The sequence below is a fragment of the Zeus faber genome (assembly GCF_960531495.2).
Source record: "Zeus faber genome assembly, chromosome: 17".
In the NCBI taxonomy this organism is placed as follows: domain Eukaryota; kingdom Metazoa; phylum Chordata; class Actinopteri; order Zeiformes; family Zeidae; genus Zeus; species Zeus faber.
In genome coordinates, this window is record NC_137204.1 from 5,338,050 (window position 1) to 5,350,069 (window position 12,020).

The following is a 12,020-nucleotide window of genomic DNA, read 5'->3' on the forward strand; positions in this document are numbered from 1 at the left end:
CTGCACTTTGATAAAGTATGCCGAGAAGACAATTTGATTAAACAATTTTTCCCAAAATAATAAAGTATAATAGTAACAAAGTAATACCCTTCACTTTGGAACTTTGTATGATTAAGAGTTTGTATGTTGTATTGAAATTAAAGTCCAGTCGCAACTATCTGTGTCACTAGGCCGCAGTGCTATCACGTGATCTGTGTACGCCCTCGATTTGCGCAAGCGCTGTGCGTGGCGCCATCTTGGTGAGGTCGCGATTGTCGATCACAAACTTCTTCCGAAATAATCAACTGTTCTAGATGAAACTCAACCTACGTCTTGTTGTAACTGCCCGAAATACACATCTTATTCGGATTGTCTTTGGGTTTGTCGGATGCATGACATCCATGGAGAGTGACGTCAGTCCCAGGTGCCGCCATCTTGGTGAGGTTTGTTGACCAATTACTGGACTGTAACGCTATCGTATGCGCGCTGCAAGCAGCCATTTGACGGGAAGAGGCGGGACCCCTCGTAAAAAACCCCCCAAAAAAACCCCAACATATTTTCTGCGGAACGCCAGCCAGTCTTACGGAGCCCGATTTGTGACCGCGAACCCCATATTGGGAATCACTTGGAAACAAAAAAGCCTCTGTATCATGACGTTTTTTTCTATTTATACGTTTGTATTTCGATTGTTGGTTGCGTAAGCGGCACTCACTCTGCGCTGTCCGTAGAGCAGCAGTGAACTCTGGGTAAACGTGAAAGTGAAACTAAAACGGATCAAACTCGGAAAATACACTGGACTATAGTGCATTTCACACATAATAGCGCGAACGCTATAAAAAACAACATTTAGGCATTCCATAGAAAGACATGTTATACTGAATTTTAGCTTTGGATCATCAAAGCAAGGAATACACTGGCGCATAAAGCCAAGACACTACTACATGAGGGAACCGCTCAGCCTGTGCTTGGCCTGGGATTGAGCAGAGGGAGCACTAAGGTGGGGGAGACGGGCTGAGGGCGTGGACGGAGAGGCTCTCCGCACCCTCGTTCTGGAGTAGGCACGATTGAAACAGACGCTTGGAGTTTGGAGTTCGTTCAAAGTGATTCGTTCGTCCAATCTTGACCGTCATACTGAACACGGAACTGAACCAACGGAGGTTACTTATTATGGGATAAGCTTCATCTGCCCCGATAACAATGTAGTTCGTGCGCTGTACAGGAATATATTCAATATAAACTGCGATAATAAAATTGAGAGCGACGTAAAACTTAAAATGGGCACCTGGTTCTATCCAGGTCGATTAGGTTCTATTTTCAAGCAGGGTGTACTGTAAATCATAAGTGCCATTATTGAAAGCAGTGTATTACTGCTGTTCTACTACTAGTGCAGAAGACTCCTTCTCCCCCGGACTTGTGCAAATAGTGGGTAAGTAGACCTATGTTATGCTTATTGCTTAGTGGGTGTTTTGTGTGTGTGTGGTTTTTTAAATTACATATTTCTAATAAGTTAACAGTAAATGTGTATTGACTGGAATTGCGTAAATTCCACATTAAAGAACTAATATAATGAGTGATGTAGTGAAGTATTTCTAAAATGTTAGAATTTACTTACAGACAACTAACAGATTTGGAAAACAATAAATAAAAATCATTATTATATAGTATACTGTGCAATGACACCGTACAAACTGGAGCAACCGAGTAAATACATGGACTTATTTATAATTAGAAAACCATAGATGATCAGTGACAGCAACAGCTAACTCAGAGATTTCACCATACAGAGTCAAATTTAACTGTTTTATTTTACACTAGATTTTGAAATTGTATTTTTTTTCCTTGTCCGTTTAAGATATATTACAGGTGTAGGATGCAGTCGCAATAAGGAAAAAGTAATATTTAAGGGAGACATAAACATGATTCTGTCCGGAGTGACTGCGCTGACTTTAGGACACATCAAGTACTTATGTGTGTTATGTTCTATCTAAACATCTGGTTCCCTCTATAGGTTTTCTATTTTTATTTTTATTTAAATGAGGTACTGCAGTACTCGGGGCGGGGTCCGTGGATGGGACTTCCGGGATGTCCTTTTTTCAGGTTTTGCTCCGGATGGTGGAATGTTCATGCCAGAGAATGTGCCAGTGATACTACCCGACACCTTGAGGTCGTGGAGCGGGCTCCACTTCTGTCAATTGGTGGTGGAGGTTGCCTCGCTGTTCATCCCCGCTCAACTGATTCCTAGGGATGATCTGGAAGGTGGGATAGTAGTGTTGGAGAATATTAGATTGATTTAAAAGATATATTATTGAAAAAAAGTATGAGACTAGTTATGAATGTACAACACTGTGCAAATGCCCAAAGCCTTCACATCGAATGCGTTATCGGATCTGACAGTCAGACAGTTCATCCCGTTGGATGAACTGCTAGGTTTTGTATCACAAAATACTGTATGTCAGGGAAAATGGGAGAACGCATTTTTTCCTTTACAACAGCGACTAGCTGGCCATTTATCATGTTCCATAAGTGACAGTTTAAAGCTCCTTTTATATAGTGTTTGCAAAGTGCGAACAAAAATAAAAATACACACAATGAACTTATATAAAGAGATTTATTGATAGTGAATATGGTGACATTCAACTGAAACGTTAATAACATCATTAAAATAAGTGATTTTCTACCGTTTGTTCCTTTTCCCGTTTTCTTTTACGACTTTCTTTTTCTTTCTTTTTTTCTTCTCAGCTCTGGTGTCAGCAGCCCTGTCTGGTTTCGCCATACCAGAGGTGGTAAAATTGGTCAGATTGAAGAACAGTGTGTTAATCCTCGAGCTTTTCCATGGTGAAACCCTGGCCTTCAAGGACCTGGCCATGACATGCACTGTGCAATTTCTGAACTACTTCCTTCACAAGGAAAGACGCAAAGCCATTGTCCTAGTAGGTACGAGATGCTGTAAATCTTTCATCAGCTTTGCAGACTGCATGATAAAAAAGGGCTAAATAAGTACACAGAACATAAATTAAATTACTTGGTGATGATGACTGTACTGTGTCGAAGATAAAGAGCCGTTATTTTCTCTTCTTTGATTTGTCCACCAGATGGTACAATCTGTTGAAGAGATAATCCTAAAATAATTATGTCTACCAGTGTTGTCTGTTCAATATTCCTAAATTTGTATTTTGTAGGAGATAAAGTGTGTGTATATTGCGCAATTGAACAAATTATTGTTTTGGTGAGGGGAATTAAATTAAAATAAAAGGGCATTGATCGAAAGGGGAGAACAGGGGATTTTAAATGTGCATTTATCGTATGAAGTGTTTGTTGACAGTTTCTGTATTCATGTTGAGATTTCTAAGAACATGCTTTAGCCCCTTACATAACAGTTAGTCAGTTGTGGTTAGTATGACTATAATATAAAAAAATTAATACAACAAATGAGTCGATACCCTTGTGACCTACTTTTCCAGGCACCTCAGGGGACACTGGCGGCTCGGCTGTCCAGAGTGCAAAAGGTCTCGATGGGGTTGATGTTGTCGTCGTGTATCCACAAGGACGTATCACCCCGGTTCAAGAAAAACAGATGATAACCTCCTTAGAAGATAACATCCATGTGTTTGCAGGTGAAAAAAAGAAAAGACGAAACAGGGGGCTGTAACAGGGGGGTGTAACATCGAGGTGCCCCGCGCTGGGCACACGCTGCTACGTGTATGGGCACTTGGAACTCATGCCGGGCGGGGCGTCTCGTCGGCTGCAGTGGGGCGGGCCCCCACCTTGTGCGTAGCGTGGGTGGGCATGGGCCGGCTCGTCCGTGGGGCGGGCGGCTCAGGTGGGGTGACGGTCTGTCGCTGTGGGGCCGGGATCCGGGCCCGCGGTCCTTGCCTTGTGCCCGTGGCCCGGGTTCTGTGCTGGTGGCTGCGTCTTGTGCCTGCACCCGGGCGTTGGTTGTGTGCGCTCCTGGGGTGCGGGGTCTCCTCGTGCTCCCTGGGACTGGGTCATGCTCCTCGGGGCTGGGCATGGGGGTTGCTCCATGGCCCTCTGGCTTCTCTGGGGGCCCAGGGGTCTTCTGTGGCCGCAGGGCAGGGTACTCGGGGCTCTCCTGCAGCCGTAGGGTATCCACAGGGCTGCGGAGTTCGGAGGGGCTTCGGGGCCCCTTCCGCTGCTTGGAGGCGCCGCGGAATATTACCGACCTTCTACACCATTGCCAATGGGGATAAGTCATGTACACTCACCGGTGGACACTTACACACACACACACACACACACACACACACCATAACACCTGCTTCAAGTGCACCCCAGCACCCTCCTGGTTGCATTCCTCTCCTTTCCTCCCCCATTTGCTGCCATAATTATGACGGGAAGAGGCCACGTGACCAGTTGTAGTTCCAGTTTTCCTGGACCTAATTCACTGTTTTTCAATACATGTTGTCATCCAATGTTCATGTTTTAGTGTAAATGTTGTTTGTTTCTATGTTTATTTATAGACCCAAATATGATAAATAGTTCTCCAAAGAGCAGGGTTGGTGGTGGCTCTCCAAAAACTGTGCTCTTGTCATTCTACAGATTATCCACAGGACAGAATTATTGCGGCAGTTCTTGATGATTTAAGAATTAATAAAGAGTTGCATTGCAGGTGGAGAACTTGAACTCCACCTGCAGACTAACTCTGTCCTCAATGCAATGGCATACAAATACTCTGTGTTGTATGCCCAAGCATGCTTACAGCACAGGTAAAAAAAAAGTCTCCGCATCAAGATATGCGCACAATATAATTTGAATAGATCTGTCGTCGATAAGTAAGTCAACAAGAGTAGAATAGTTGCAAAACCGTTTTGACTGGTTAATAGTAATTAAATAGTAAAAAATAATTAAAATGTCATAACTTATGAGCAGACTATAAATGGTGTACACTGTCCAGTTGCACTAGCATGGCTTGTGTATCTTTGCCTCTTTTAAATGTCAGCGGATGGAAGCTCAGATGATATTGATGTTCCCATCCGGCGCCTGTTTGCTGATCAGAACCTGGTCCAATCCTGCGGTCTGATGAGCCTTAACTCCGTTAACTGGTCTCGAGTCATGATTCAGCTGGCCCATTTTATCTACGCTTATCTTCAAGTGAGTGGATTGGAAAAGGAAAACGACAGCACATCACTTCCCATCCTAGAGGTGATAGTTCCCACGGGAGGAGCGGGAAATATTGCAGGTGAGATGTGGCTGTTCAGTTCAATTCAAGATATATTTTTTATCGTGTTTTATTTTACATTATACATATGTGTATCTTGTACTGAACTCTTTATTGTTTATCAAAGTAACGGCCTGACATTCTTGGAACAGCATATGCAAGTTCAAGTTGACACCCGGTGATTACGCACAATAAGCTCTATAAGCTCTAAAAATACTATAATACTAAAATGTGCGTAATCGACATGAAGTGCTCGCGCATGCGGCCACAAGGGGCGGCGCCACAATCTCAATTCAGGGTTCTATAATTCTATAATAGAATTAATTGTCTGTGTTGTATTAAATATACATTTAAACACTCCTTAATGAAACTTGCCTTAACTTACCTCCATCAGACTAAGGACGTAAACATGCTTCATGGTGTGTCATTAAGAAGCTAAGAATGCAGTCTTTCTATGTTTTTATATTTTTCTCTCATGTTTTATTCCCTGCAGGTGGGTGCATTGTGAAACAAATGGGGGTGCCGCTGCGCCTTGTGGCCATGGTCAACACCAATGACATAGTACTACGGACCGTACAACGTGGTGACTTTTCCATGGCAGCTAATGTCAAACAAACTTTGGCCCCTGCTATAGACATTCAGGTCCTATTAATGCTCCACTTAATAGTCTAGGGTGTCTGTGTTTCACTGTTTTTGCTGCTGTAACACCTGATTTGCCCTCTGATTATCAGTAAAGGGTTATCTTATCTTGTCTTGTGTAGGATCCATATAACATGGAACGTGTTTTCTGGCTGCTGTCCGGCAGAGATGGAGCCCTAATAAAGAACATCATGGCGAACTTTCAACATACACATAGACACATTCTGCCGGAAAATCTCCATAAAGTGGTACAGTACTAATTATTATTCAGTTGTAATCACATTGCTCTAAAACAGGGGTCTTCGGCCTTTTTCAGCCCAAGGACCCCTTGGTGAATAGAGAAACAAAGCCGGGAACATCTAGATTTCTTTAAATCAAATGTTGTGTTGCATTTTAAGCCTGGCCTATAATAACATATTTACAATACCTTATTAACCTATTTATATACGCAGTTATGATGCTTACTGTTCCTGTGTTTTTTTTATTGTAGATTTATTTGCGTTAGTTAAGTTACCTTAGCGTTAATGGTCTGTATGGAAATAAAAAAAAAATAAAGTGAAATCCAACTTCTTCACAAATCTAAAATAGACTTTGAAATACTGTTTCGGCTTTTTATCTAGTCCAGGTTTGACTACTATAAATACAGTATTTATTTATTTTAATCTAGACCTGAAATTTTGAAAAGACAGCTGTTCTAATGTTAATAGTTGGAGTTAACTTTATATTATGTTTTTGTCTAATATACATTTTTTACATTTTCACATAAATCATTTTGAGCCCTTGCGTTTTGCCGACCCTCGGTTGAAGACCGCTGTTTAAAAGTATAGTGTGGAATCCAGTCTTTAGGGTGCCACTGACTGAAATAACACTTTCGATTGCTACCTGTTTCTCTGTTTCTGTTTTTTTCCTGCTGACACCCTCTCTTTCACATCTACAAGCTTTCGCAAGTGATGTCAGCAGGAATGGTGACAGATGAGGGAATTGTGGAGACCATGAGAAGATGCTGGGAGGAGAACCAGTACTTATTGTGTCCTCACACTGCCGTGGCTGTTTGGCATCACTATCACTCACCCCCTGACCCTGAAACAAAGAGGTAAAATGCGAGTGACATATCTCTGACCTGATATATTTCTAAACTATGCAGTGAATCAGTAACTTGTACAATCTCCCCAGGTGTTATATAGCGACGGCATCTCCAGCAAAGTTCCAGGAAGCCGTACAGAGAGCCGGGCTGACCCTTGAACTGCCTCAATCGTTACAGAGATTGGACAAAATGGCCACCCGTTACAAGCGCTTGGAGAGGAGCCCGACCTGGATTAATGACTGGGAAGCAAAACTGAGAGAGATAATCAAGTCTATAAGCACGGCTCGGGGGCAATGTACTTCAGTTGAACATTGAAGACTATTGCTTAGATACAGCTGTAGTTCAGAATTCTGTTGGATATATACAACATTACAACACAATAAAATATCGTAAAACTGGTCCAGATGTCACTAATCAAGCACGTTAGAGTGTGTTTTTATGGCACCCCTTTTTTTATGGTTACAATCTGAAAGGGCTTGAATTCTGCTAATGTGTAGGTTCACATATTTGGAGCCATTCATGATCCATTGGAACAGACAAAATATACCCCATTCAGACCCCTGAAAAACAGATATTTCTTGTGTGTATTTGCCCCCAGTGTCCTTTCTTAGGATTTGCTAGTTTATGACAGAAAATGTTTTATTGCATCTGACCTATTTTACTGTATTCACAGAAGTTTATGAACTTTGGCCTTTGCTGTATGATTTTCTAGGATGTATGACTTAACTTAATGGTGCCCATCATCTAAATCAACATTAAATGGTGAGATCACTACTGAAATGAATTTCACATTGTCAATGTTTTATTATTTTAACACTAGTTTAGAGCGTTCATCCTTGTGTTGTTTTGGAAAGCTGAGTCATTTATATTTCAATTTCAAGAACGAAGTAAGGAGTGAAGTGAATTAAAGCACATTTTCTTCCACTATTCAATTTGTTTGTGACCGTTTTTGGGGTTATCTAAAAACAAACATCACATCTATCATTTCCAAACCAAACAAAGCCCTAGTCCATATGATTGAATTACTTTGGGTACCTTGGTTATCTATAGGTAGTACTTTAGATAAAATATTTCTTAACGTTCTTCCATTTTTACACACAATGAGCGAAGCTGGTCTGCTTTAATTCACAATCTAGATCTTTCGGAAGAAAGATGGAGGATTCTATAGTTTTTGGGGGAAATTCACTTTTTGTCTAACTTACCAAGATTCAGACAAGAAGGTCAAAACCAATTTCACCCCTGTGCATCCAGTACAGAGATAGGGACGGCTGCATAAATCTTGTTTCTCGGTTTTTATTTTTACCCGTCATGAAGATGTGTATGGCTTACATAACTCAGTTTTAAATACATCCTCTGATGCTCAAACTTGGACACTGATCATCAGTGTTGTATTCTGGAGTCATTGGGTGTTTTGGGTCTTGCAACAGACACCCTCGTCCAGGTGAGCCAAACCAAGGTTGATCAAGCCTCGGCCTGTGTCCAAGGGGCATGCTACTGACCCAACTGGTCACCCCTTTTTAGCCACAGCCATCTAGATGCCTTTTCTGCTGCCTCCACATTGTTGTTGATGGCTTTTTTCCTCTTAAGGCCCGTAATGCCCAGCACTCCATAAGCCTTTCTGAGGGAATGGCTTGCAAATCCCAGACTGCCCACTTCGACTGGCATGCACCTGGTCCTCCAACCACTCCTGCGGCAGTCCTCCACCAGGCCCTAGTACTTGGCCTCTTCCTCTTGTGCTTCCTCCATTCGGTCTTCCCAGGGCACTGTGAGTTCCAGTAGGATGAACTGTCTTGTGGCCTCTGAGACCAAGATAATGTCTGGTCTCAACAAAGTCTGGGTGATGTGTGATGGAATTTTCAGCTGCCTCTCGAGGTCAACTGTCATCACCCACGATCCGACGATCCCTGCCCTGGACACTTTGTTGTGTCTTGATCCGGTGTACTGCAGGTGTTTTCGTGCCTGTGCCACAATGAACTCCTCCCTGACTGAGCTGAATGGGAGCCAGACCTTATTACTGTTTCTGTACAACCTGATGCTACTCAGGCTGCCTGGCAAGCCCAGCCATTTATGCAGACAGCTGCTCACCTTGCGCTCGAAGCCCTCCATCACCGTCATGGGAACTTCATTAATGAGCAGGGGCCAAGGGATTCTTGGGAGGATCCCGTGCTGGTAGACCCATGCCCTGAATCTTCCCGGGAGGCCAGACTTGTCCACCGCTCTCATCCAGCTCTCCAGATCAGTGCTGGTGGCCTTGATGGAATTGGTGTCCTTCAGGCTGCAGTTGAAGACCTTCCCAAGGCTTTTCACTGGTCTTTCGGTGACTGACAGGATCTGGTCTTCTCCCAGCCTGAAGCGGAACCTGTCTGTGACCTTCCCCTTCTTCAGAACCAAGGAACGGGACTTTGCAGGTTTGAAACTCATGCGTGCCCAGGACACAAGCTTTTCCAACCCTTGGAGAATCCTCCTGGCTCCTGGTACTGATGTTGTCACCTGGAGGTCATCCATAAAGGCTCTGATGGGGGGTTGCCTTACTCTGGACTTGCTGAGAAGGCCTCGACACTCTACTTCCGCCGACTTAACCAGCACGTTCATTGCCAGTGCAAAGAGGGTCACCGAGATGGTGCAGCCGGTGATTAACCCTACTTCCAACCGGTGCCAGTCAGATGTTAATGAGCTGGAGGAGGCCCTCAAACTGAACTTGCTATAGTAGTTCAGAATGAGGCCTTTCACCTTCTGGGGTACGTGGTGTCTATCTAGTGCAACCTCGACCAGCTTGTGGGGTATTGAGCCATAGGCATTGGTAAGATCCAACCACAGTACAGATAGATCCCCTCTGCCCTCTTTCGCCTCCCTGATGAGCTGGGTCACCACGCCAGTGTGTTCAAGGCAACCAGGGACACCGGTGTGCCTTCTGCACCGATGTGTCAATGTAGTTGTTGTTCAGCAGGAAGTTGGAGAGTCTCTTGGAGATGACGCTGAAGAAGATCTTGCTCTCCATGCAGAGCAAGATGATCTCAGATCTCTCCTCTTTCGATATGAATACCCCCTCTGCATATCTCCAAGACTGGGCATCTTCCCTCTCCTCCAGATCAGCCTCAAGGCCATCCAAAGCCGATGGAGGAACTTTGGGCAGTTCTTATAGACCTTGTAGGGTACTACACTTGGGCCTGGTGCTGAGCTAGCTCTTGCCCTCCTCACCAAATCCTTCACTTCACTCAAGCAGGGCTTCTTCATGTTGGCTGTAGCGTGGGTGTATCAGAATTTAAACATGCTGGAATTTTTTTCCCCCTAATTTCACAGGAGCTGGGCTAGTTAATCCCATTTGCAGCTTTGCATTGAGGTAAAACAGTTAGCATGCAACCCATTGTTATCTCGATACTGGGCACATAGAGATGAAATGTTTTTTTCCCCCTGAAGCTGACCCTGGTTGAGTGGACCTATTTTGCATGCATATTACGTGAATGATATCTATAAATATAAAAAAATATATGATGAAATGAAATGGGGCTGACCGCTGGTTTTGATTGGTCATTACGCTGGTTTTGTCACATTGACCTGGCAACCTTGCTTAGGTGGAACCAAACTGACTTTAGAGAGATGTGAACTGGGCATTCTTACATACTTAAAAAAAAAATAATATATATATATATATATATATATGTTTAGACAATTTTATATCCTAAAAGGGATGTTCTTACATGTTGGCCAACCGGTTACAGCAAGAGTTTAGATGAGTATAATGAGCCTACTTTTGTTTATTTGTAGACATGTATATGACATACTCGACATACACTACTCACAAAAAGTTTGGGATATTTGGCTTTCGGGTGAAATTGATGGAAAATGTAAAATGTTCACGCGACAGTGACATTATATCATGAAAGTATGGCATTTAAGTAGAAGCATGCAATGGTGATTTCCTCATCTCAAACAATTTATTGAAACAAAAGCCAACAACAGTGGTGGGTATACCACAACAAAAAATGTCAATGTCTCAATAACTTGTCATGTGCCCTTGACCATCAATTACAGCTTGACAACCACGTCTCATGCTGTTCACAAGTCAACTTATTATCTGCTGAGGCATGGCACCCCACTCTTCTTGAAGGGCGGTCCTCAAGTCATTGAGGTTCTGGGACACAGAGTTATGATCTCTACACGGCGACTCAGCTGATCTCATAGGTTTTCTATGGGATTCAGGTCTGGAGAAAGTGCAGGCAACTCCATTTGAGGTACCCCAGTCTCCAGCAGCCGTTCCCTAATGATGCAACCTCAATTAGCTGGAGCATTGTCGTCCATGAAGATGAAATTAGGCCTGTGTTGTTGATGCAGGGGCACAATGACTGGATTAGTGATGTTATTCAGGTAGTATGGGCTTGTCACTGTACTATTCACAAAGTGTAGGGCAGTTCTGTATTGACTAGACACACCAGCCCACACTGTAATACTACCACCACCAAAGGCTCGTTTGGTGACAAAAGTGGCTGATGCATAGCGCTCTCCTTGACGTCTCCAACATCATTGGCGGCCATCATTTCTGGTCAACGTGAATCGACTTTCATCAGAGAACAGCACTGAGGCCACTGGTCCCTCGTCCAGCCTAAATGCTCCCTGGTCCGTGCAAGACGATGATGCCTGTGTCTGGTGGTGTCGTCAGGTACTCTTGCAGGTCGTCTAGCGCGCAGATCACGCTGATGTAAACGGTTTCGAATGGTCTGATGTGACACTTGGGTGCCTCTCACCTCCCTTAAATGTGCCTGGAGTTGAGTGGCATTCATCATCCAGTTCCGCAGGGCAATGTTCACAATGAAGCGCTCATCAGTGTGGGATGTGGCCAAAAGACGTCCACTTCTATGCCTTGCTGTGACTCTTCCAGTGTCTCTGTTGCAACCTGCTGATGACACTCTGTGACACTCTAAGCTCAGTGGCCACTTCCCTCTGAGAACATCCTGTTTGAAGCCTCGCAATGGTGAGGTACTGTTGATCAATTGTGAGGTGTCGTCTTGGTCTCATGATGTCAAAATGTGAACAGCATGATGAAGAGGACTGTTTAAATACCAATTCTAATTGAACCAGGAAATGTATTGGTCGATTCATGGATTAAACACCTGTTGTGAATTTTGCCGTTCAGCTCCTTGTGAG

The 12,020-nt window shown here is 43.6% G+C and overlaps 1 protein-coding gene across 3 annotated transcripts; it reads left to right on the plus strand.

The window, feature by feature from the left end:
- The first annotated feature begins 786 nt into the window (after positions 1 to 786).
- On the plus strand, positions 787 to 7,782 carry thnsl2 (threonine synthase-like 2). Of its 3 annotated transcripts, none has more exons than XM_080018288.1 (9): positions 787 to 1,405; positions 1,988 to 2,235; positions 2,719 to 2,913; positions 3,441 to 3,593; positions 4,937 to 5,176; positions 5,649 to 5,797; positions 5,917 to 6,042; positions 6,733 to 6,887; positions 6,968 to 7,782. In XM_080018288.1, the coding sequence occupies exons 2-9, from the start codon at positions 2,013 to 2,015 to the stop codon at positions 7,191 to 7,193; spliced, it is 1,467 nt and encodes a 488-aa protein (XP_079874414.1). In that variant the 5' UTR covers positions 787 to 1,405; positions 1,988 to 2,012; the 3' UTR covers positions 7,194 to 7,782. The 3 variants fall into 3 exon arrangements, with proteins under 3 accessions (XP_079874414.1, XP_079874415.1, XP_079874416.1); XM_080018289.1 differs by having other exon boundaries at positions 788 to 1,405; positions 2,018 to 2,235; XM_080018290.1 differs by having other exon boundaries at positions 788 to 1,405; positions 2,077 to 2,235.
- Positions 7,783 to 12,020: the final 4,238 nt, after the last annotated feature.